Source organism: Carcharhinus amblyrhynchos, chromosome 2, assembly GCF_965287045.1.
Source record: "Carcharhinus amblyrhynchos chromosome 2, sCarAmb.v2.hapA, whole genome shotgun sequence".
Lineage (NCBI taxonomy): Eukaryota > Metazoa > Chordata > Chondrichthyes > Carcharhiniformes > Carcharhinidae > Carcharhinus > Carcharhinus amblyrhynchos.
In genome coordinates this window covers 16,236,524-16,261,119 of record NC_137325.1, presented here as the reverse complement: position 1 = coordinate 16,261,119, position 24,596 = coordinate 16,236,524, and the positions used below count along the sequence as shown (strand labels likewise).

The 24,596-nt window shown below is 42.9% G+C and overlaps 1 protein-coding gene across 12 annotated transcripts in view; it reads left to right on the top strand.

Annotated features, from left to right (window-relative positions):
• Positions 1 to 24,596, top strand: part of fhod3b (formin homology 2 domain containing 3b) — a 560,180-nt gene that overhangs the window by 34,280 nt on the left and 501,304 nt on the right. For all 12 annotated transcript variants that reach the window (XM_080202871.1, XM_080202833.1, XM_080202860.1 and 9 more), the window contains exon 3: positions 16,946 to 17,010. In XM_080202871.1, coding sequence (XP_080058997.1) covers positions 16,946 to 17,010 — 65 coding nt within the window. The remainder of the gene's footprint in view (positions 1 to 16,945; positions 17,011 to 24,596) is intronic.

The following is a 24,596-nucleotide window of genomic DNA, read 5'->3' as shown; positions in this document are numbered from 1 at the left end:
CAAAAGGAAACAACATCCTCACCACGTGCACCCTGTCAAGACCCTTCCAGATCTTCTACGTTTCAATTACTCACTCTTCTAAAATCCAGCGGATGCAAGTTTTTCTCATAAGGCAACCCGCCTAGTCTGGTAAATCTTCTTCAAACTGCTTCCAATGCAGTTCAAATCGCTTTTTTGGGTGTAATTTTACTTTGTCCCTGGGAATGTGCCCCCATGTATGGGGAAGGGATGTAAAATTGGGTGCTGTGGCAGTACCATGCCTGCTGCCTATCTGCCTGCACTAGTATTTTACCAGTGGTGGGGGGAGGTATCAGGTGGCCTGCCCACCCATGAGGCCCTTAAGTGGTCAGCAACTGGTATTTTACCAGCAGTGGGGGTGCAAAGGCCACTGGTGGCCTGACTCAGGGGGAAGGGAAGGGATTTTTATTTGGAGACCCTGTACCTAACAGCCCATATCCACCCCACAGTGCTCTTCCTCCTCGCAAATCCTATTCCTTCATCCCCCTTCCCTGGCTCCTGCCAACTGGTCCCAGCAACCCTCCCGTGATGTGATTTTGTTACCCACCCCCATGACTGCTGGTTGGGATTTCTTCCCAGACAGTGGGGGCAGAGGTCTCACCCATAAAATCTACAGGTAGAGATGGGCTTTTCCCTGAAATGGATTGTGTGGGGTGCTGAGGCTGCCACTTTCAAATGAAATCTAGTCTTTTTGAAGCAGATGGTATATGTGACGGAAGGTATTCATGTTGCACCTTATGTAATCAGGATCAGGATCTCCCAATCTATCAGTTCCCTCTTTCAGAAGAGCAGGCGCGGTCCAGATACCAAGTGTAAATACTGTGGATCTACTGGTTGGTGCTATCCAGCATTTCTGATGTATTATTAGGGGGACAACCCTGTGATTTGATTCTTTCATCTGAAATGTTTCAGTTTTCACAGATCACTGAATCCCTACAGTGCAGAAGGAAGCCACTTGGCCCATCATGCCTGCACCCACCCAGGCCCTATCCCCGCAATCCCAGGTATTTACCCTTTTTGTACTCCTGACACCTAAGGAGCAATTCTGCATTACCAAACAACCTAATCTGCACACCATGGGAATGTTGGAAGAAACTGGAGCCGCCGGAGGAAATCCAGGCAGAGACGGGGAGAATGTGCAATCTCCACACAGTGACCAGAGGCCAGAATGGAACCCGGGTTCCTGAAACTGAGGCAGTTGTGCTCACCACTGTGCCACCCTATTTTCTTTGAGAATATCAGTCGCGTTTTGAGTTCAGTCTGTTTTTATTGGTGGGGGGATTAAAAAAAATAAAGTTACTTCTGTTTTTCTCCCCTGACCTTGCAACGGACAGCTGATAAGATAATGAAGAGAGAAGTCAAGTGGCTGCCTGTCGAGAGAGGTGCCAACAGGAATAAATAATTTTGAATTAACTGCTCAATTATTTTTAGATTACTTGCACATGAGGGATATCAGAAGTGGCTCTTTTAGCATCAAGGATGAATGATTGAACGTTACAGCTGCAATCAGAATCAACCCATTAACAGCGAGGCCAGTGGTCAGCTAGGGTGTTCAAACTCTCTGCCTTTTTGTTCAGGTGCATCCTGAATTTTAAGAGAAACTTCAGATGATGGTTACGTGCAAAAGTCACACTTGATCCCTTCACAACAAGGTAATGAAGCAACGGGAAAGATGTAGGCCGGAATCCCTCCACTGTTGGTGAGAACGTAAAATTGGGCACTCGATCAAATCTCTGCTTACAGCCGTCAGGACCGGAGAATCCCCCATCCGCGGACCAGGTTGGGGAATCCCGGCAGTAGACTCTCCCGTGATCAAGAAACAACCAGGAGACGTTGAGGATCGAGCAGAAGAAGCTTCCTCACAATTCTGAGGTTGTCGAATGCACCACTGGAATTAAAAGCTGAAACCAGGACCACGTCAACATTTTTAGAATGCGCCAACAAAGAACAACACAGCATGGGAAACAGGCCCTTCGGCCCAACAAGCCCACGCCACCATCTTAACAATGTGTTTTTCCTCCTCCTCCTCCACCCTTGACCCATGTCTATGCTTATGGTACCCCCATTGGAAACCAGATACATGTGTGCAAGGGAATAAAGGATTGTAACTGGTGTGTAGGATCAGGACGCTGGTTATGTAGGGAATACACACCAGGGACTGATGGGAGCCAAATGGTGTTGTAATTTTGTGTATTTTTTTTACGTGGGGGTTGTCGATTTAATGCAAACTTGCCAATCTCATGGCAAAATCAACGTAGGTTCAGTATGTTTGAAGATGTGGAACAGAATCACTCAGCAGACAGGTTTACTATAATGATTCAGCAGCTTTTGTTCAGAGGAAAGTGCAGCTACAGCTCCTCACTACATGCTGCTAGCAAAACTGAAAGCTCCTCTGAACAATGTCTGGTTTATGTTCTGGCTACTTAGCACATTATTTTTAAAGCAAAATCACAACAGGCAATCTGTCTTAATTTCTGGGCCTGTTCTGAGAGACCCCCTTGAATAGATAATGCATGATAATCACAGTGGAGCAATGAGTAATACAGTATGTAATGATCAGTAGGAATTAATATGAACTATTTCAGAACTGTTCCTGGATGACCAGACCTTTTTTAAATTTTTTACTCGACTATTCTTTATACTGTTGTGCAGAGTCTGCGCGTTCTCCCCTGTGTCTGCGTGGGTTTCCTCTGGGTGCTCCGGTTTCCACCCACAGTCTGAAAAATGTGCTGGGTGGGTGCATTGGCCATGCCTAAATCCTTCCCTTAGTGTACCCAACAGGCGCTGGAGTGTGGTGACTCGGATTTTCATAGTAACTTCATTGCAGTGTGAATGTAAGCCAACTTGCGACAGTAGTAAATGAACTTAAACTTGCTATTAGAAATGAACCAGTAGGTTGCTGCGTAATGCTTTTTCCATTACAATCACATCCTGGAAAATACCCCCAATCTCCAGTTTTGTGTGGGAATCTTTCCCAGTTGCACAGCTTTGACATGAAAGATGAAATGAGAAACACAAAGGTACAGCTTTAATGCTGTGGGGCTGTCTGGTTTTGAAGACCTTGAGAGTGTTTGGAGAGTGAGGAAATACTACCAGTGAGGCGCAGAGCTAATTACAGCGTCTTGGTAACTTGTAACACTGGGCAGGAAAACCGTCCCTTGGGAAAATTGTCTGGATGCATTACAGTTTTCCCTGGGGTGAGCTACTTTTTGAGACTTCCCCAAACACATTACAGCAGTAACATTCATGTTCAACTCTCTGCCCGTGGGGGCGAAAGGAGACTGATTAATTGTCCGAACTTATAGCAGAAGAAATAGAATGAAAACTGCATGTTCTAGGTATCGAGAAGGAATAACATCATCTGCTCTTTGATGCGAGGTTGTTTTGTTGGTATTATGGCTGTAGGTGTTTGACTGCTGATGGACAGTAATAGGCTGTGGTGGTAAAGATAAAGTCGTAAGAGGTTGCTTCAAAACCAGGCATTTTTATGCCTGGCAGCCTTTTTGAGGTGGGAACAGGTATTTGACATGAAGTTGTGTTTTTTTTTTGAGGGCAGGGGTGAAGTTAGAAAAATGTGAAGAATGAGAATTACTTCTCTGGGTCCTGATCTCTCTCCAGGAATCATGATAAAGCTCAAAGCACTCTGTAACGGTCCTTAGTTATGATAAGCTATCTGATTCTGTTTCCATGCAAACAGATGAGTCAAAAGCCCCTTCAGCTTGACTTCTTTTTAAAGAAACATTTTGGCAACGTGTACATCTCAGGAACATCTCATCAAAAAACATCAGCTGCATACCAGTAGCTGGTTAATATTGTGATTTTTTTTTTTCTGTACTAGTTTTAAACAATAACAGGCCTTTGCCAGTGAGAACGTGCCCCTAGCTTACACTCTTGTTTTCAATTACCTTTTAAAAGTTCAAGTATTTTTGACAAAAGATGGTATCCGAATATACATGCTTGTTCCATTTTTTTTTCTGTCCGTTGCTGAATAAGTTTGATTTATTATTATCACATCTCTTGGGATAGTAAAAGTACTGTCTCTTGGGCGCTATACAGACAAAACATACCGTTCATAGAGTCCATGAGGGAGGAGAGGGTGTAGAATATAGGGTGCGGAGAGAGATCAGCTTAATACGTGGTAGGTCCATTCAAAAGTCTGGCAGCAAGGAAGAAGTTGTTCTTGAGTCAGTTGGTACATGATCTTTAGACTTTTGTATCTTTTTCCCAATAGAAGGAGGTGGAAGAGAGAATGCCCACATTGTGTGGGATTCTCGATTTATGCTGGCTGCTTTTGAGAGGCAGCAGGAAGTTTAGACTGAGTCACTGGATGGGAGGCTGGCTTGCGTGATGAACTGGGCTACGTTCGCAACCCTTTATAGCTGCTTGCTGCCTTGGTCAGCGCAGGAGCCATACTAAGCTGTGATTCCTCTGGGAAGGATGCTTTCCGTGGTGAACCTATAAAAATTGGTGAGACTCGTAGCAGATGTGCCAAATTTCCTTAGCCTCATGAGAAAGTAGAGGTGTTGGTGGGCTTTGAAGCTATAAAATGTAAAGTTTATTAGTGTCACATGTAGGCTTATATTCACACTGTAGTGAAATTAGTGTGAAAATCCCCTAGTTGCCACAGTCTACCTGTTTGGGGACACTGAGGAAGAGTTTAGCATGGCCACCTCACTTTTAACTTGCACATCTTTTGACTGTGGGACTGCTCCAGCACCCGAAGGAAACCCACACATACACGGGGAGAACGTGCAAACTCCACGTAGACAGTGACCCAAGCCAGGATTTGAACTCGAGTCCTTGATGCTGTGAGGCGGCAGTGCTAACCACTGTCACCGTACCGCCTTGTTATGATAATCCCTGTGTTTTGCTTTAGACAGAACTCTGGCACTTCCCCCTGTATGAGGTTGGGGGCATTGCAAAGGCAAAGAAATGGAAGCCACTCTGTCTGCTCTGCATCACCCAGCAATCTATTGGGAGACCAGCAAGATAGAAATAAGTACATAGGGTAGGAAGGAGAGAAAAACAAAAGCTGGGGGAAACAAACTCTGCAATTCCCTTTCTTTTTTTGGTGACTAACATTCCAATTGAGAACAGCCACGTTGACCTCTTGGCACCATTTGTGCAGCTAAGATGGCTGAAGTGTGTAGTTACCCTGAGGCTGTCCCTGTTGTAATCTGTCTGTTGGCGATTTTGGGACATTGTGAAACTCTACACAGTGCTCATTTCAAATGGGCCATTCAGTTTGTGAAGCAGCTAGTTAAATGGGAGCTGTTTGTTTATAAAAATCCCGGTTTAATGAGCAATTTGCTGAATTGAATCAATCTGCAGAAATGCCACTTGCCCTCAGTATTGAAGATGATAGTTGCACTTAATTGCCCCTTGTGGACCATATTACTGAGTTAATGCATTGAAGTCTGTGTAAAATGAGAGGAGACCTTGCAAATGCACCTTGTATATGTCCACGCGTTGCTGTAAAAACTCTTTTTATTAGCTGTATTAACAAGCTGCCTTCCAGAAAATGAGTGTTTCTTCACTCAGCACAGGTCTTGGTTCCATTTCTGATATACAGATCTCCCAGATTACAAATGTCACATGTACCTGTTTATGTTTTGCCCCTGTGAACTAAGGAGCATAAAGAATTATGAGTTGGCTTGAATACTTAAATACTGGGAGCTGTTTATTGAAGGTGTACACTCATTCGCAGCCGGGTCTAGCACCGCCCAACAGGGTCACACAGTGGGCATCTGTCCTGTCCCCCTAGTCCATTTCCTGGCCCTGTACAGAATGATAACAGCTGTGGCATAATCCTGATTTCTGGGCTACCATTGGTGAATTGTTGTTCTTGGTATTTCTATGTACATGCAGGTTTAATCTTGCTGCCAGTAATCTGACCAGATCTACATACTTATTATTTTTGAAACCATATGTCCCAAGCTGCCTTATGCTACAACTAGTCAATAAGGGAAATCTAAGTGGCAGATCTATCTGATATATGTGTTTGTTTTCTGTTTATCCGTTGCCGTGTTCTTGGTAACGCTTCTTATTATTTCAGAAGTTGAATGTTGGCAATGTAAAGTGTTGTCATCTTTCTGCTCTCCACAATTTTAACTGCACTAACACCAACAGTTGGGTTTGTTAAACCCAGTAACTGTAGATCATAGAATCCCTACAGTGTAGAAGGAGGCCATTTGGCCCATCAAGTCTGCACTGACCACAATCACCACCCAGGTCCTATTTCCATCTCACACACACACACACACACACACACACACACACACACACACACACACACACACACACACACTCTCTCACAATCTCACAATCTAACCTGCACTTCTGTGGACTGTTGGGAGGAAACTGGAGCACCCAGAGGAAACGCACGCAGATTATCAGCTTTAAGTCGACATTTGCCAGCCTTGCTGCTCTGAAATATTCACATCAGTCAATCTGTGTGGCATCTCTGGGGTCAGTATTAATTCGATAGATGTCAATCTCAAAGACCAGTGACACGAGAGTGGGGGGCGTCTTGGTATTTAGGACTGCAAGAATCCATAAATTTTAAGCTTATTGTTGTAAAGGTTTCCAAATAATTCAGAAGAATTTTGTTTTAAGACTGTGTGCACAAATAGACTTCATGTGAAGGATTGTAAATACTCAGGAGGTTAGCCGGTGTCTATAGAGGGAGGAACAGAGTTTTGGGTTATGACTTTCATAGATACTGAGGAGAACAGGTGGCACAGTGGTTAGCATTGCTGCCTCACAGTTGCAGGGACCTGGATTTGATTCCCAGCTTGGGCCACTGTCTGTGTGGATTTGCACATTCTCCCCATACCTGCATGGGTTTCCTCCCACAGTCCAAAGATGTGCAAGTTAGATGGATTGCCATGATAAATTAATATCGGGGATCAGGAGGATAAATATGTAGGGGATAGGACAGTACCCGGGGTGGGATTATTGTTGGTGCAGACATGGTGGGCCAAATGGCCGCCTCCTGCATTGTAGATTCTATCAACTAGAAATGCAGTAGGATTTGGGTAAGTGAAAACAGGCACAGGATGAGAAAAGAACAAAATGAAAGGTCTGTGAGAGGGGAGAGTAAGAGTGAGTCTAAAAGCTTCATGATACAAAAACTAAAAGGTGTGGCGATTGCGCAAAGTAAAGAAATCAAAGATGTCTAGATGAGATGGGAATGTCTGGATAGCAGCCATCTAAATGGGAGTAAATGAATGAAGACAAAAAAACTGAACCAGCAAAAAAAAATTACAGAACAAAACAGGGGCACAGGTTATGCTCAAATTACTGAACTCCAAGTCCAGAAGGCTTGGTGGAGTGCCAAGTCAAAAAGGTGAGTTGTTCCTCGCACTTGCACTGAGATTCATTGGAATGCCAAGGTCAAAGACGGGGAGGTCAGAATGGGTAGGGGTAGGTGGAGAATCAGAACAAGAGAAAGGAAGCTCAGTCTTACTAATGGACCATGAAGCTGCCACAGTTGTGTTTGGTCTCCCCGATGGAAGCAAGATCTATTAAATTGAAAAGTGTACAAATAAATTGCTGTTTCACTTGGAATGAGTGTTTGTGTCCCTGCATAGCAAGAAGTTAGAGGGGCAGATTTCACCTGCGTGAAAATGTGCAGTGGACCAGATTGAACATAGAACATTACAGCGTAGTACAGGCCCTTCAGCCCTTGATGTTGCACCAACCTGTGAAACCAATTCAAGGCCTGTCTAACCTACACTATTCCAATATCATCCGTACGTTTATCCAATGACCAATGTTGGCAAGTCCACTACAGCAAAGGCTATGGTCCCTTTGGAATGCTGAAAGGGAGGACTGGAGGATATGATGTTCAGTAAACATTTTTTTTTTCTTTGGCATAAATAAAGGAAAGCTGCAACCCTGCTTTTTGTTTGAGCTTCCCATTAATTGGGGACTGCTTAGGTATTTTGTCCTTTTTTAAACCAGCAAATTCTAAAACGGAGATCATGATGGAGAGAGATTTGATTTTCATTCATTATTGTCATATGTATTGGTATATAGTGAAAAGTATTGTTTCGTGCACACCACACAGACAAAACATACTGTCTATAGAGAAGGAAAGGAGGGAATGTAGAATATGGTGTTACAGTCATAGCTAGGATGTAGAGAAAGATCAACTTAATGCAAGGTAGGCCCATTCAAAAATCTGATGACAGCTGGGAAGAAGCTGTTCTTGAGTTGGTTGACACCTGACCTTAGACTTTTGTAACCTTTTCCCGATGGAAGAAGGCAGAAGAGAGAATGTTCGGGGTGTGTGTGTGGGGTCCTTATTGTGCTGGTTGCTTTTCCGAGGCAGTGGAAGGTGTAGACAGATTCAGTGGATGGGAGGCTGGTTTGCGTGATGGACTGGGCTTCATTCATGATCCTTCATAGTTTCCTGCGGTCTTGGATAGAGATGAGCTACACCAAGCTGTGACAGAACCAGAAAGAATCTGTGGACTTTTAGTGGAGAGAAGTGTGAGGCTGGCAGAGGAAGAATGATGTTGATAGGCAAATCATTATGGAGCATGAGGATCCCTCATTAGAGATGTTGCTGGATGACTGAACTTTTGCAATTTAGCCCAACACAGCGGAGAGAGCAACGAACGCCACAAGTAAAAATGCAACTCCCAGCTAAACGAATCGGACCAGCTTATGCCTCTTGATTTAGCACCAGTCTGTACTGAGTTCAAATGTAGCTCCTCATACTCAGCAGTAAAGTGGCGCATGTGTGTGTCGAACTGGCAGCTCATTTACATTGCAGTTGGAAAAGCAAGTTCCCTTTTCTGGTTCAAGAGAAATGGGATCTATTTTCCTACAGACTGGCTAGATTACACTTTTACACCCAATGGAATTGGTGTCTGAGGGTATGAGCACTGTTTATTTTTGTTTTCATGCCAGACTTAAGCTGCTGTCTGTCAGTGCTTCCAGGAGCTGATTAGTTAAGCACTTTCAGTAATCGCTGATTAACATGGGAGATGCAGTGGCTGTGCTAGTTCCCTCTGCACCCCCCTCCCAATCCAAAGATGTCGAGAGGAGGAGGGCAGGGGTCATTGCCATGGCGAAGACCACCAGACAGGACTTTGGCATACAAGGAAATGCCTGTCTTTTTTTTTGGAAAGAAGGCAATACTTTTGCCTTTTAATCTTGTGCTCAATATTCTTATCTCACACAGTTTAAGCTTGATGCATTTTCTGTTTAATCTGTTGCAGGATTGATTACAACCTGAGGTTTTTGGTGTATTCCACAGCTCTCCTCCAAGTCAAGCCTATTTCTTGCACCTCATTTTTAAACTTTCTAATTATATATTGGTCACAATTGAGTGAAGGAAATGCTTTGTGTCAAATGCTGGATGTGATGTGCAGTAGTTTTCAGAAATACAGGGATGCCATTTCCAAATGTCTTTTGCAGCATTTATCTTCAGTGTTTTTTTTCTCCCTGTCCAGTTCCTGTGTACACGCCAGCAGTGGAACTAAATTTTATGTCTGCATAGTGGTTTACTCCTGCTCCTGCGATCGGACTGTTCAGCCCCTTGAGCTGCTTCAATTGGATCATAATCAATCTACATTTTTTTTTACCCCTGATACCCTTATCTAACAGAGATACCCCTTTAATTGTCTGGGCGTTCCCACTATTTTGGGTGAAGTGTTTCCCATTTCAAGTACTTTTATTGTGTGAAGAAATGCTCCCCGAAACATTTCTACCTCTACAAGTTATTCCCTTTCTCCTCAATTCTCCCACACAGTCGATAGTATTTCCATTGTAATCTTCTTTTAAAAATCCCTCAATTGTACCTATCCTTAAAACAAAAAGCTTCCTTCCTTAAAGTCACAGTGGCTGCTGCCACTTATTTTCTTCTGGATTACTTGAAATTTTATCTTTTGATTGCAATGTTTTCATCAACTTCTTTTAAAAAAAAACCTCAACTGTACCTACCCTTAACTCTTCACCAAACAACAACGCTTAATCTAGGCTCCACGTATGCAATGCTGTGGAAAATCAAACTAACATTGTTCATGTTTTCTTACAATAATGGCACAATTTTCCTTTCAGGTTGTCAATACAATGCAGTCATTGGAACAGCTGGCCCATGGGTGTCAATATCCGTAGTAGTCTTCTCCAATCAATATAACTTTTTATATCTCACAATTTTTTGCATAATTTAAGTAGAAAGCAGTGGAAATTTGAAGATTTTTATATCTTATTGCAGGTAACATAATTAATTAAGGGTGGCACTGCAGCTCCACAACACCAGGGACGCAGGTTCAATTCCTGGTGTGGGTTGCTGTCTGTGTGGAGTTTGCATGTTCTCCCCGTGTCTGCATGGGTTTCCTCTGGGTGCTTTGGTTTCCTCCCACAGTTCAAAGATGTAGCACTGATATTAGAACTGACTCTCTCATGTATTACCATAAAGCATTGGAACCAACTCTACATCAACACAACAAGTTGATGAAAGTATTGCAATCATCAGATAAAATTTAAGTAATCCAGATGAAAATAAGTGGCAGCAGTCACTGTGACTTTAAGGAAAGAAGCTCATGGTTAATAAACTTGATAGTTATTTTGAGGAGGTTACAGATATGACGGGTAGGGTATGTATTAATTCTCAGAAAACCTTTTGAGAGAACGAGAGGGGAAATTGGGGGAGGATGGTAAACATAGATTTTCAAAACTAGGCTGAAGGAATGACCCAATTGGTATTGAGGGCAGTTTCTTAGTGACTGGCAGATGGAATTTATACTGAGGTTACTTCTGTTCTTTGCGCATGCTAATTCAGATATAGGTCTAGATGGAGTTGTGTTCAAGTTCACGGACAATGCTACAATTGATGGCAAAGCAAATAATTCTAACCAAAGAAAGCAAGAGGATTTTGAAATAGGGAATGTGTAAAAAAAAAACAAAATAAATGTCAGTATGTGTACATTTGCTAACTTTTAAAGTGAGGATAATTATTTGGAGGACGGGGTGATGAGGAAGAGCAGGGCATCTGGGATACAGTTCAAAATTGTTGGCACAGATGGGAGGCTATTTGGCCCATCTGTGTTGTCTCTGAGTAAGTTGCCTTGTGCCATTTGTCTCAGCTTCTCCCTTTGGCCCAGTGCATTCTTCCAGATAATACAACTGAGGCTAACATGTGTGATTTCAAGAAGAAATTCCTGGGGCGAATGGGGGCGATCAGAATATTAAATTCGATGATCAAAATGAATGGCAGAGCAGGCTCGGAGGACCGGAATGACTCACTCCTGCTACTCGTTTCTAAGTAACTGCCTATTAAATGTCTCGACTGAACCTGCCCCTGACACATTTTTAAGGCAGCACATTCCAGATCCTAACCCTTCGCCGCATCAAAAAATTTCTCTTCTCATCAAATATTAACAGAATAGCCTCAAGTAGAGAAAGCTGATGAAGTACTGCAGTATCATAGAATCCTTACAATGCGTTAGGAAGCTGTTTGGCCCATTGAGCCTGCACTGACATCAATCCCACCCAGGCCCTGTCCCCATATGCCCACATGTTTATCCTGGTAATCCCCCTGACACTAGGAGGCAATTTAGCATGGCCAGTCAACCTAACCAGCGCATCTTTGGATTGTGGGAGGAAACCCACACAGACACTAGGAGAATGTGCAAACTCCATGCAGACAGTCACCAAGGCTAGAATTGAACCCTGATGCTGTGAGGCAGTAGTGCTTGCCACTGTGCCACCCACAAAACTTGACAGCAAAGTACATAGAATATAAATGCTAAGTGGGACCTCAGTTAGAGTAATCGGCAATTTTAGATTTTGCACTATAGGATGTATGTTGAGGCACTGGAGAATACATCATGTCTTGGTATGAGTAAGTGGAGAAAATATTGGAGAATTTTCCGTTCCAGCAATTATATGGTAATTAGCAAGTGCTTAAAAATATGAAGGAGTTGGACAAAGGTGCAGACTGAGAAGGGAAATGGTTGCGGAATCAAATGTAAGAGACTTGGCAGTTGCTTTTGTGCTACTGCATTGGAGTGAAGGGAGAGCACTCTCGCAAGATAACTGTTGCATTTTCTGCAATTTTTTTGTTTTTATTATTTTGAGCTTTTCTGATGTTTAATTTGACAAAGTGGCATCACACTAGATTCATGAGATCATGGAATTACGACATAAGAACATAAGAAACATAAGAACATAAGAAATAGGAGCAGGAGTAGGCCAACTAGCCCTTCGAGTCTGCCCCGCCATTCAATAAGATCATGGCTGATCTGTCGTGGCTCAGTTCCAAATTCTACACGACGGTGTAGAAGGAGGCCATTTGGCCCATCAAGCCTGCAGTGACAGCTGTCCATCCAGACCCTATCCCCGTAACCCCATGTATTTACCCTGCTAATCCCCCTGACACTAAGGGGCAGTTGAGAATCGTCAGTCAACCCCGTTACTAAAAGGTGAACTGTGTGTTCCAATTGGCTCATTTTACTTTTCCTGTCCTTCCCACAAACATGTGCCAGCTAGCCCTTATTCACAATTGGGTATTTATTTAGGGCAGGCAGGTGCGTGTGCCCACCACACACATTTCCAGAAGTCCTGGCAATATCCCATGATTTACAAGAAGTTTTCCTTTGTGCAGGATTATAATTCTGCGCCAGATCGATACCAATGGTAAACCATAAGATCCACCACTAAAGATAACCCAGGAACTAATACCCAAACCTAGATTTGACTTGCCGATCTATCAGCTGAAATAGTAACAGGATTAGCTTTTCCAACAACTGTAGAAGACCATTTTATATTAAACTAATTTAACAATGTAAATTCGTTAGAGTGGAGACCCATAACTTAAAGAAATTTGAATTCTGTTATTAACTAAGAGTTTTGCCCTGAGATTTCATGTTTTGAACAAAAGCTTTTACTGCCCAAAGCAAGTACTATGAATTTATACTATGAACACTATATTATTATATTAATACTTTTGATTTTACACCCAAACAACTCAACAGATCCCTGTTTCACTTTTATTTCTGCCCAAGTGCTCTCATACTTTACAGAATCTTGAGGATTCCTCCTCCTCCTGTGACCAAACCAGGTATGCCACAGCTCTCAGGGATTTACTTTGATCCTATTCAGTTTTTCTACTACAGGGAAACTGGGATTTGCAGGATCCTTCCACTACCGTCCGGCTCGGTGAGACTGTGGACTTCCCAAGTCACGTACAAGTTTCCATGCACTCCTGTTTTGTGACTCTAGATCGGAAACATCCCTGAATCCTGATGGCCGTCTTGCTCCTGGCAGATTCTTTCTTTGCCTCCCCCAAATTGGCGCGAATTCAGGCTCTGAGTTTTAAAGGTTTTTTTCAAATTTATTTGTGTCACAAATAGGCTTACGTGAAGTCACTGTGAAATTCTTATTTGACCGTGTGAAATCTCCCTGAAATCTGTTGCCTCACCAATGTGACATGTTTGGGATATCCCAGTTGGAGATTTAAGCTAATTATCGATGGATAGAACCATAGAATCCCAACTGTGCAGAAGGAGGCCATTCAGCCCATCAAGTCTGCACTGACAGCAATCCCACTCGGGCCTTATGTATTTATCCTGCTAATCCTATGACACTAAGGGGAAATTTAGCATGGCCAATCCACCTAACCTACACATCTTTGGAGTGTGGGAGGAAACTGAGCACAGAGGAAACCCGTGCAGACATGGGGAGAATGTGCAAACTCCACACAGTTACCTGTGAGGCAGCAGTGCTAAATACTGTGCCACCGTGCTGTCCAATGATTCCAAACCTTTGTCATGTGGTGGGAAGCCATGTGAGTAAGTTTTAAACTGCTTATTGGAACAGTTGTAGACATCGGAAGTGGAACTCTCTTGTCATACACCCTGAGACCACTGCCAGTGAGAACAGTGGAAACTCCATTTGGTTTCCTGTCGAAACTCCATTCACTGCAGCGAGACCAGAGAATCCCATCCACAGATGAAGTCGGAAAATTCCAGCCCTTCTAAAAAGCTGAGATGACTCATAATTCCCATTATAATCCACCCTTTGAATTGCAGTTAGTTTAGGTCTATAATGGGGGAGCAACCAGCCTCTCAAACCAGGTGTTTTCATTTAACTTGCATTTTTTTGAAAAATGTCAGACTCCAAACTTAATTCATAAAATCCATGAATCCTGAGATTAGATATTTGTAATAAAGTCTGGAGTTATGGGGGGAATTCTCCATGTGCCTGCACTGTTTCGTAGTGGCAGGCAGCATCCTGCTATTGGCCGACAGTGGGATCTAATGGTTCCACCAATGTCAATGGGATTTCCCATTGAATCCACCTAGAAAACCCATGACAGGCTTGCTGTCAGTGAGACTGGAAGAACAGCTGGAATTTTCTGGCCATGGATTAGATACTTACAAAAAGGGGAGCTTGCGTGGCAGAGTGGTCAGCACTGCTGCTTCATAGCACCAGGGATCTGTGTTCAATTCCCGGCTTGGGACACTGTGGAGTTTGCACATTCTCCCTGTGGCTGCGTGTTTTTTCTCTGGGTGCTCCAGTTTCTTCCCACAGTGCAAAGATATGTTGGTTAGGTAGATTGGCCATGCTAAATTGTCCCTTAGTGTCAGGGGGACTAGCTAGGGTAAATGCATGGGGTTGTGTATAGGGCCAGGTGGGATTGTGGTCAGTGCAGACTTAATGGACCAAATGGTATTGTAGGATTCTACGGTTCTAAGGATAAGCTCAACAGTAAGAGTGTCATTAGTTAAAGGCTGGGGAAGAGTAAGATGCTGCAATGATAATTGACTGTTCCCTGAAGATTAAACTGCAATGATGGAATGCTTTTTCCCAAGTAAACTAGCTCCTGTTTAACCGACACAAGATGTCAAAAAGAGCAAATCCCTCAGCCTAAATTTGTGAAGGTAAACCTGATCCCCTGGAGCGATCAGTGCATTTAAGATGACTAAAAGAGTGCCACCTGGCCAACTTGTGTATTTTGAGGTGAGGTTGTGCAGAAGTGGGCAGGTAGGAGGGGAGAAGGTACGGATGCTTTGCTCATCTCAGTGATTTGTAAGGGAAATTGTGGAAACCACCCATGGAAACGTGGGGAAGATTGGGTTTTTCCTGAGTAGTGCCTGGAGTTCCAGAATTTGCCTGATCGATTGAGAGCATTGGGGGAGCAACTTTAAATCAGTTCCAGAATTGGCAACAAATTTTCTGGATTTTGCTCAACACTGAGGGTGGGATGATTTGTGATGAAACTGACCAATGGATAGGACTTAGCCAATAGGAGCAGTGTAAGTTAGTTTCACTCTGGTGTTTGAATGTTGGTGGTTGGGCATGTGATGTTACTTTGAAACACTTGATGCCCCCTCGCAGCCATCTGTGTAAAGACTGCAGTGCACTTTTATTCAACATTTCTCATGGAAAGGTGTTGCCATGGCAAAAGCTTTGCTTGCTGGCCAAGTTGTGTAAACACTCTTGCCGCGATACATGATATATAACACAGCCCAGTATCAGTAACTTAAAGCACCACAGAGCAGTGGAACAGTTGCCTAATTATAGGTTTTGTATCAGTGAATGTGAGCTGCCATTGTTCCTTTCGTGAGGATGGAATGGAGAAGTGGGCTGTGGAAAAGAATCTTGAGGCAGGAACCTAATCGAAAGGTTGAACAAGAAACTGATTTATACGTACCGGTTTTTGAATTAACCTGCCTTTCAATACATCCAACAACTAGCTAGCGTCTATATTGACTTGTACATTAATCTATGCTATATTAGGTATATTCTTGCCATGTCGTGTGGATTCATGATAGTGGATTAATAAGCATTTCAGTTTTACAAATCAATTGTAAAATACCAGGAATTTATTTTGAATTGGGTTCGTTCTCAGTGACTAATAGGCCAACATAAGTGCCATTTTTTTAATAAATTGATTTAATGCTGTCTTGAATCAATTTTATTGACTTTTTTGAGTACTGAATTTAAGTCATTGTAATTCCAAGCCTCCCACTCTCTTGCAAACATTGATTCTATGTAGCTCTGCAGGCCTCAGATACACTCTGGTATCCATCTCAAGTGGTCACGTTGACAGGTTATACATTCAAAGGTGCACTGACACTTGCTGGATATCTGATTGCAAACCAGATTGAGGAATACAAGTATCGGTGAAATTAACCAAGTGTCATATGCCATAAGAGCCTGCAGTGCAGACTAGGCCCTTCCGCTCATTTGTGTCTGCACTGACAAAGCTACGCTAAATCTACCCTAATCCAACTTTCCAGCACTTGGCCCAGAGCCTTGAATGTTATGACATTTCAAGTGCTCACCCAAGCACTCTTAAAGGTTGTGAGGCTTTCTGCCTCCTCTATCCTTCCAGCAGTTTTGTGCAACTCCAACATAACCTCTCTTCTCTTATCTATGCCACGGCTGATAAAGGCATGGCCCTTTTGCCTCTATTAACCTGTCCTGCTGTCCTCAGGGACTGTGGACAAGCATTCCCAGATCTCTGAGCTTCCCAGTGCCCTGTCATTCATTGAGTACTCCCTTGTCTTATTGAGGTCAGGACCGGTGAGGATGCCAGGCAGAGGACAAGAATGGGAATATGATGAGCAGGATCCGATGGGGTATGTTTATGGAATACCTTCGGAAGGCTGAGAGCTGCATTGAGACCTTTTCCACTGTAACTGAATTGGAGGCAGTAGATTCTGCACATGGGTAGCTTGTGGCAAGACTTCATTGGCTAAGTTAGATTTTCCTTTATCCCATGCTTGGAGTGTTAGCCTCATCCCGTGTTTGGAGTGCTAGGAAGCCATCTTATCAATGGGCCCAGATCGTAAACTTCAGCAGATTAATTGAGGCTCTTTACAACATTAAAAAAATTGCCTTCAGTTCTTGGGTTTTATATATTATTTCCTCCGGCCCTAATTACTGCTCTCCTTTCTATTTTCAGGAGGGGAAAGAAACACAGCATGATCCTGCGGACACAGCTCTCAGTCCGAGTCCATGCCTGTATCGGTAAGTCAAATGTTTCCCTTCTAATGAGAAGGTGAGTGGATTTCAGACTCGAACACGATCAGTAAAATGGAAGTGGATTGAAGAGCAGCAAAATTTGCATTTGCTTTACTGGCTGACTTGCCAAGCGTGGGGTTTCCAGTTCCGTTTGCACAGTTGGGGGCACATCTGAAGGTTAATGCTGAACGCCTATTACTTTCTTTCAATAGGCTACAACCGTACGCAGAATTTGATGTGACAAAAATTGTCATAGTCTCTGTTTTGCAATGTCTAGATTATCGTGATGGAGAAAGAAAGCTTTTTAAATGGACAGCTTAGGTATCGTGGAGATTGGAGCTGATTCTCTGAGTATGTTGGATACAAAGAACAGTTAGTTTATTTTTCATGCTAAGAGAATGAGCAATGTGAAGCTAAATCTTGGACAGAGGAAAGTTGCATGTAGACTCCCTTACGACGTATATGAAATGTTAAATCGTAATTGCCTAGCTAGAAAACTTGGAGAATGTCAATTTTAGATTATGAAAGTATATTATGGAAGCGGTTCTGGCCTGGAATCTTCAAGAAGCGATCATCATTGTATTATCTCTGTGCTTGAATGTTTCTACGGTGCAATTTCTTCATGGGTCCTCCGAGCTCAGCTTCTCCAAAAATGTGGAGCGTAGTGTCCATCACAGCACTGTTTCGTTGCGGGAAGGTGAACCTTTTAACAGCATTAGCTGCAATTTGATAAAGAACCAATGTGAATGTTAGTTAGTGGGTGATTAGGTGGCGATGGGGTCAATCCTGTGTTTACTCAGGACTTGGTGTAGGACTTTTCTGTCCAACATTTTTTTGGGTAACTTTCCAGGTAAGTCCCATGGAACTGTCTGAAGCCTTCGACTCCAGCTCAACGTCTGAGGCAGTTTGCAGAGAGTCCTGGGTCCCAAAGCCCACCCTGGTTCATATGTCCGGTCTCCAACTGTCTGGAGACCAGAACATGAAGTGGACAAAGAAAATTACAGCACAGGAACAGGCCCTTTGGCCCTCCACGCTTGCACCGACCATGCTGCCCGACTGAACTAAAACCTCTTACCCATCTGGGAAATTGTGACTGCTCAAAGGTGCTTGGCGTTTCTGCATTTAACAATGTTACAAAATGTAGTTTTGATGTGAGGCTGTCTGTGTGTTGGCACACTGATTTTCCAAGTATTCTTGGATGCGTCTCTTGTAAATATTTTCACCGTTGACCTAATTCCAGGGCTCCTGTATAGGAACATTTGAAAGAGTGCATTAGTTAAAGGGAAATATGCAATTAATTGCAGAAAGTATCTTTTGGCTGTGCCTGAAATCATGTTATTCAGTTAACATATACAAAGAAGTTCTGAAATGTGATACCTTTGGACATTTGAGAACGTGCCCACAGATTGCTGGAGCTCTGAGGTCTCCATTTGAAAGCTTGTGCCTTAGAAGGGTGACAGTGTGGACAGTACGGCTTTTAGCCTGCTGTCAAGTTCCCAGACAGCAGTGGGCAATAGCAGCTGCCCACAGTCCCAGGCACTTCCTCCAAGGTGAGGAATTTAACCAAAATGCTTTTTTTTTGATGCGGGGAAAGTGTGAGTATGAATTCATATTAGTAACCCTTTCGCCTGGAAGTTTTACAGCTGACTTTGAGACCTAATGATGTGACTGCAGGTTTATATTTGCACAGCGTCAGCTCTGGATTTGCTCTGGAGCCTAACTTTGCCAGGCGTTAGCTACCTTTCAAATCCAGGATATAAATCACATCTGCACACGAGCTTCTAGGATTTGCAGACGTGAGTGTGTGAATTATGCAGCTAAGATGTCTCGTTTTTATAGAGCTTGACATTTCAGTCTGTAGTTGGTTGAATTTTATGCAGTCCCTGAGCTAAGCCATTCTGTATAATAGTGGCAAGGTTGGGGAATTCCTAGATACAGTGCCACATGGAAGAAAGCCTTCCTGTTGGGGCCCATTACTCTGGACTGAGCTGTTGTAAACTATTGATCAAGCTTAAGCCAAACCCAAATTATTTTCATGGTCTCTGTTTTGATTCAGAAAATATACGGAATACTAACTATTCTGCGTTTAGAATGAACATGAAGCTAAGTGTTTTTTTTAATGCTCACTTTTGTCAGTCCTGTTTTAATGGTGTTTTGCATAACGAGTTTTATCATGTCCATTTGAGTTTTTGAAGTTTTTATGCCTCATTTGCATTTGCACATATGCAACCTTGTAAAACATTTTTCTCTTCTTGGAAACTGGAGGATGAGGTAATTCAACAGTGGCAGACTTTAGAGCAAAACCTCACTGGGCTGGGTTTCCAAGTCCAGACTCTGACCCAGGTAATTAATGTAGACCATATTCTGCCTTCATTCACACACATCATTAAGCCTGGTGATCTAACGTAAGTGTGCTGACATGCTCTATGTTAAATGGCTGTTGGTTCCAGACAGTGCCTTCTGAACTAATGCATGGGCCAGCAACAAGGACATTTTGAAATGGTGAGGAAAGTGTCAGGTGAATTTACATTTTACCCAGGAGACTAAAACTTTGCTCTTCAGTAAGAAGGGTGGCACATTGGTACTGTTGCCTCAGCACCAGCCTTGGGTGACTGTGTGGGGAGTTCACACATTCTCCCTGTGTCTGCGTGGGTTTCCTCTGGGTGCTCTGGTTTCCATTTGCAGTCTAAAAAATGTGTAGGTCATGTTGACTCTTTAATGTCAGGGGATTAGCAGGGGATATGGGGATAGGTGGGATTGTTGTCTGTGCAGGCTTGATGGGCCAAGTGACCTCTTTCTGCACTATCGAGCTTCTATGATAGCTTTGAAGAACAGGAATCAGAATCACAAAATACTACAGTGCAGAAGAGGCCCTTCGGCCCATCAAGTCTACAATGATGCACAAAAGGCACCTAAAAGCACTTGGACCATAACTTTGAATATTATGATGTGCTAAGTGCTCGTCCAGCTTTTTAAAGGATGTGAGGCATCCTGCCTCCAACACCCTCCCAGGCAGCCCATTCCAGACTGTGACCGTCACCGTCCTGAGGATAAAATTTTTCGTCAAACCCGTCCTAAACCTCCCACCCCTCACTTTTTTTTAACTTGTGTCTCCTCAAATCATGTTGGTAATTAGGGGAGATGGTGGCGAAGTGGTAATGTCGCCGGGCTAGCTAGCACAGGCTTAATGTTCGTTCTGGGGACATGGATCAAATCCCACCATGGGAGTTGGCGGAATTTAAATTCCATGAATCCAAGGCTACTGTAACTAAAACAAACTACACAAATGTCTCCAGTCTCTCTCTCTTTATACTGTTTTGATGAAACAAAAATCAATAAATCAAATGAGAGGGGTGGAGATGGCAGTGACGGCCCTTAGGGGCACAGTAACGAGAAAGCAAAGCTTCAAAAGGAAATTTACAAAATCAAATTCAAATATGATTCCTGGGGGTGATGATGGACCCTGGCCCCCGGCGGCACTCGGTCAGGAGACGCCTGAAGCGTGCTGGCAGAAATTTTTTTAACATGCATACTTGAGATATTTCATCCATCAATGCCCTTGACTTGTTTATTATTAATCCAATTGACATAACATTAACAGCCTCCAATCCAGGTTCCTGTGTTTTATAATTCTAATCGAAAGGATGTTTTTTTGAGGTGAATTTACACCTAAGTGTCTGCTGTGTCTCATTTGTGTAAACTTGAGTGTAAAATTTCATGTGCGTCAATGGCATCGTGCACCATTATTGGTGGTGATCAGGTATCGATAAGAACATAGTGCTTCAAGCTGTTGAAGGGGCTGAAGGGCCTCTGTGCTGTATGACTCCGTCTATGTAAAGGAACTAAAGCATTGATACGTGAGACAAACATGAGTGAGGCTTCAGCTAACTGACGGCACCTACAGGGCATTGATGACGGATTGATCTGGTGGTGGGGTAAGGGGGGCGGGGGTGCAAATCGCATGTGATCTCATTCCTGCCGTCAACCAATGCCAATCTGTATTTCTAACCAATTGTAAGATGTCAACAGATGCAGTTTATGGGCAACTCCCTCCATCTAATTTTACCTTTTTATGTAGAGCAATCACGGTTGGTTATAGTAAGAGTATATTCTAATTAGAGCCACCTTTTACAATGGTTCAGGCCTTGGTAAAGGAAATGCGAGCAGGTTTCCACTAATAGTGTCCCTGTGTTGCAACACAGGAATTGTCAGGGTTAGCAAGTCGTTGGTTTATCCAAGCTACAACTTAATTCCTTTGTCATTCAAGTTGATGTTCTTGTTGTTTTTTCTGATTAGAGATCCTTGTATTTGCCCTGAGGAGCTTACACCTGTTGAAAATAGCTTTTTTTTGAAACTGGTCTAATAAAATATAATGTGATTTAAAGGTGAAAACTTTCCCAATCTGCTTCCAGCAGTATAGGGAAAGAATTTCAGAACAGATCCTGTTGAGGGTGAGGGGAAGGACACAACCAGCTTGTAAAATGGGCAAAAGTAGGATATTATAGTTATCTTAACCTTCAGAATTTATTTCCGTTTGAACATTGAATAACGTGAGGGTGTTCCCCTCCTGAAGGCTATACTAATAAACTTCTTTAAAAAAGCACCAAACACTTTACAAATGCTTGGTATTTTTGAAATAAGCACTCAGCAGACCTTTAACAGATACAAAGGATCCTTAGTGGAATGGGAAAGGTTAATCCTGAACACTATTTCAAGTGAGATTATACACGAGATCTAGGTTTAAAAACTAGTAAAAGGCAATTTCAGGGCTGGTGTCTGGAAACATCTCCACAGAATTAATTAGTAACGGGAGCTCCTGTATAGTGGTGGGGGAAATGATTAGAGGCAATCAGATAGTGTAATGCAAACCTTCGCCTCCTGAGGAAGTATAACCGGATGGTAATCCATTAAGGTAAAGCTTTAGTAATGCAGAGACGTTATTCAAATGATATACTGAAGTACATTAATATTCAAGCTTTGGCAGCAAAACGTTGAGCTACATAAGATTCCAGGTTCTGCTGCAAATGCCTTTTAAATCTGCTTTACTTGATGTTTCTACAAGTTTTAAAGTTTTATTTATTATTGTCACTAATAGGCCTACATTTATACTGAAATGAATTTACTATCAAAATCCCCTAGTGGCACACTCCAGCGCCTGTTCGGGTACATTGAGGGAGAATTTAGCATTACCAATGCACCTAATCGCAACATCTTTAGGACTGTAGGAAGAAACCAGAGCACCTGGCGGAAACCCATGCAGATATGGAGAGAAGGTACAAACCCTGTACATATACTGACCCAAGGATGGAATCGAACCCGGGTTGGTGTTGTGAGACAGCAGTGCTGACCGCTGTGCTGTCCATGCAAGGGAAGCAATCAACAGTGTGTTTCATGTTCCCAGGTGAAATTGTGCCCTGGTTTCTGCTCAATCTAATTGGTAAAAGTTTGAATGTAAAATCTCATTAAATCAATGCAGTCAGACAACATTATCAATCGTTGGCTAGAACATGTTAATATCAATGGAGCTTCAACATGTAGAGTATCTACAGTGTTAGTATGAAGAGCAGATCTGAATGAGATTTCATCTTACTGCTGATGAGTATAGGTACAGGACTTTGCATCCAGATTCCCACATCAATCCATTCTCAATGGGATGAATGACTTTTTTAGAGTGGGCACAAGTGGCAGAAACGACCCTTTTAAAATTTAACAAGCTTTTACGCTATTTCGTTGTATTGTTATCTCTCAGAAGTCAGGTGGAAACTGTGGACCCTTTGTAGTGAGCAAGGACCAGGCACCAAACCAAATCTGGAAATTTATATTTGCCATGCACAAAAGAGGCCAGAGCTGGCATATGTTTTGGTGCTTTTATGATTCTGTTGCTCTTTCCTCCTACAGGCCCACAGTTTCGAAGAAGTGTCGCATTGAACTCTTAAACATTCACTGTCGCTCTCTCTAAGAAGTTTGCCAGGCCCACTGAGTTTCTCCAGCACTTTGTTTTTATTCTTACAGCTCTGCATCCTACACAACTCTGCCACAAAACCAATCTGTCACTATAGCCAACTGCACAGCTTCCACTTCCTGCGGCTTTCTTCAAATTTTCTATGAAAGTTAATTGTGGAAGCAACAAGATATGCTGTAAGGGTCATCATGTGTGTTCAAGTTGATGATTTCTTGAAAGTTTTATTTGATATTGTTGTACACGCTCTGGCGATTGCAAGATCAGACCAACATATCTTTAATTTGTTTTCACTTTCTTCCTGTTGTTTTGTTTGAATAATGTGCGGCTTGTTTCCCAGTAGCACCAAGGAGGAAAATAGCATTGGCCAGAATTATACCACAGCGCCTGCCATGGAAATTGGAGGGAGCACGGGGCAGACAATGGAAAGGATCATTGACCTCAGGCAGGGTTTTACAATTTCATTTACGAGTGAAGCTGTAAAATCCCATCCACTCTTTGCCCTAAGATTAGAATTTTCGCCAAAACCTCCAGTCACATCGCAACTACCAGTGAACACTACATTGCATTGCACTGTAATTTCACTGCAGTGTGAATGTACTTGTGATGCTAATAAATAAAGTTTACAAAGCTGGTTTCTATGCTAGCAGAAAATAGAGTTAGACAGAGCTTGGGTTGGCAGCGGTGAGGGGGTGTTCCAGGATCTGTGTCATTTTGGATAAGCTGTGGTGTCTCCACAACTCAGTGTGAATGTGGAATTTCCGCCACACGTCCGCATTTAGGCATAAGGATTCCAAGAGATTGTTCCTGTCGTGGCATCGGGGATGAGTTTTTGTGAACCGCCTTGCTATCGGTTTTGAACGCAACGCAACGGTCCGTAACTTCCTTTTACTTCCGGATGTTTAAAATGAATGACTGTAACACCCAGTGCCCCTGCACCATAATTCTCCTGTTGCTGACGGTGTGACCTACTGTACGTCCTGAATCGAGTCGCCAGCAGTATTTTATACATTTCACCTCAGAAGTAATGAACTTTGAACAGCAAATCACTCCGGCATTCAAGTAGGAACATGTGGATGCTGTTAGCACTTCAGTTCAACAGGAATCTGACTTTAATTTTTTTTTCTTTTTAAGCACCTGGAGGATTTGTGAGTGGGGTCTGCTGCTGTTTTCTAAGCCTACACTGGGGGGGAAAGAGTGGGCGCTGTTTTTGTGTGGATTATTGTACTGCTTTAGATGTCTGGCAGGAATAATTGGTTAGAAAGACATTATGATCAAAACCTTTCCTGTCTTCACTTCACACAACATCAATATCAACTCTCTTTAAATGCGAGCCATTGTTCTCGATTGGCCTTTGCCTGTTGGGCTGCTTTGAAGAGCCAGATGCAGGCCTGCGCCCATGGAAGGATTAGGTACTAGGGATCAAGAAGGTGGCTGTTCAACATGTGGTAAATAACTTGACATGAATGGCAGAGGTTGGGCCATGGGGGAGGGATAATGGTAACCAGCATTGACCTGTTTTGAGACTTTGTAGACTGCTTTGACTTGCTTGCAACAGCATGTCGTGCAACACTGCTGTTTCGAAGCTTTTGTTGGATATTGTGTTGCAGTAGATGCTTAACCCCATGATAGT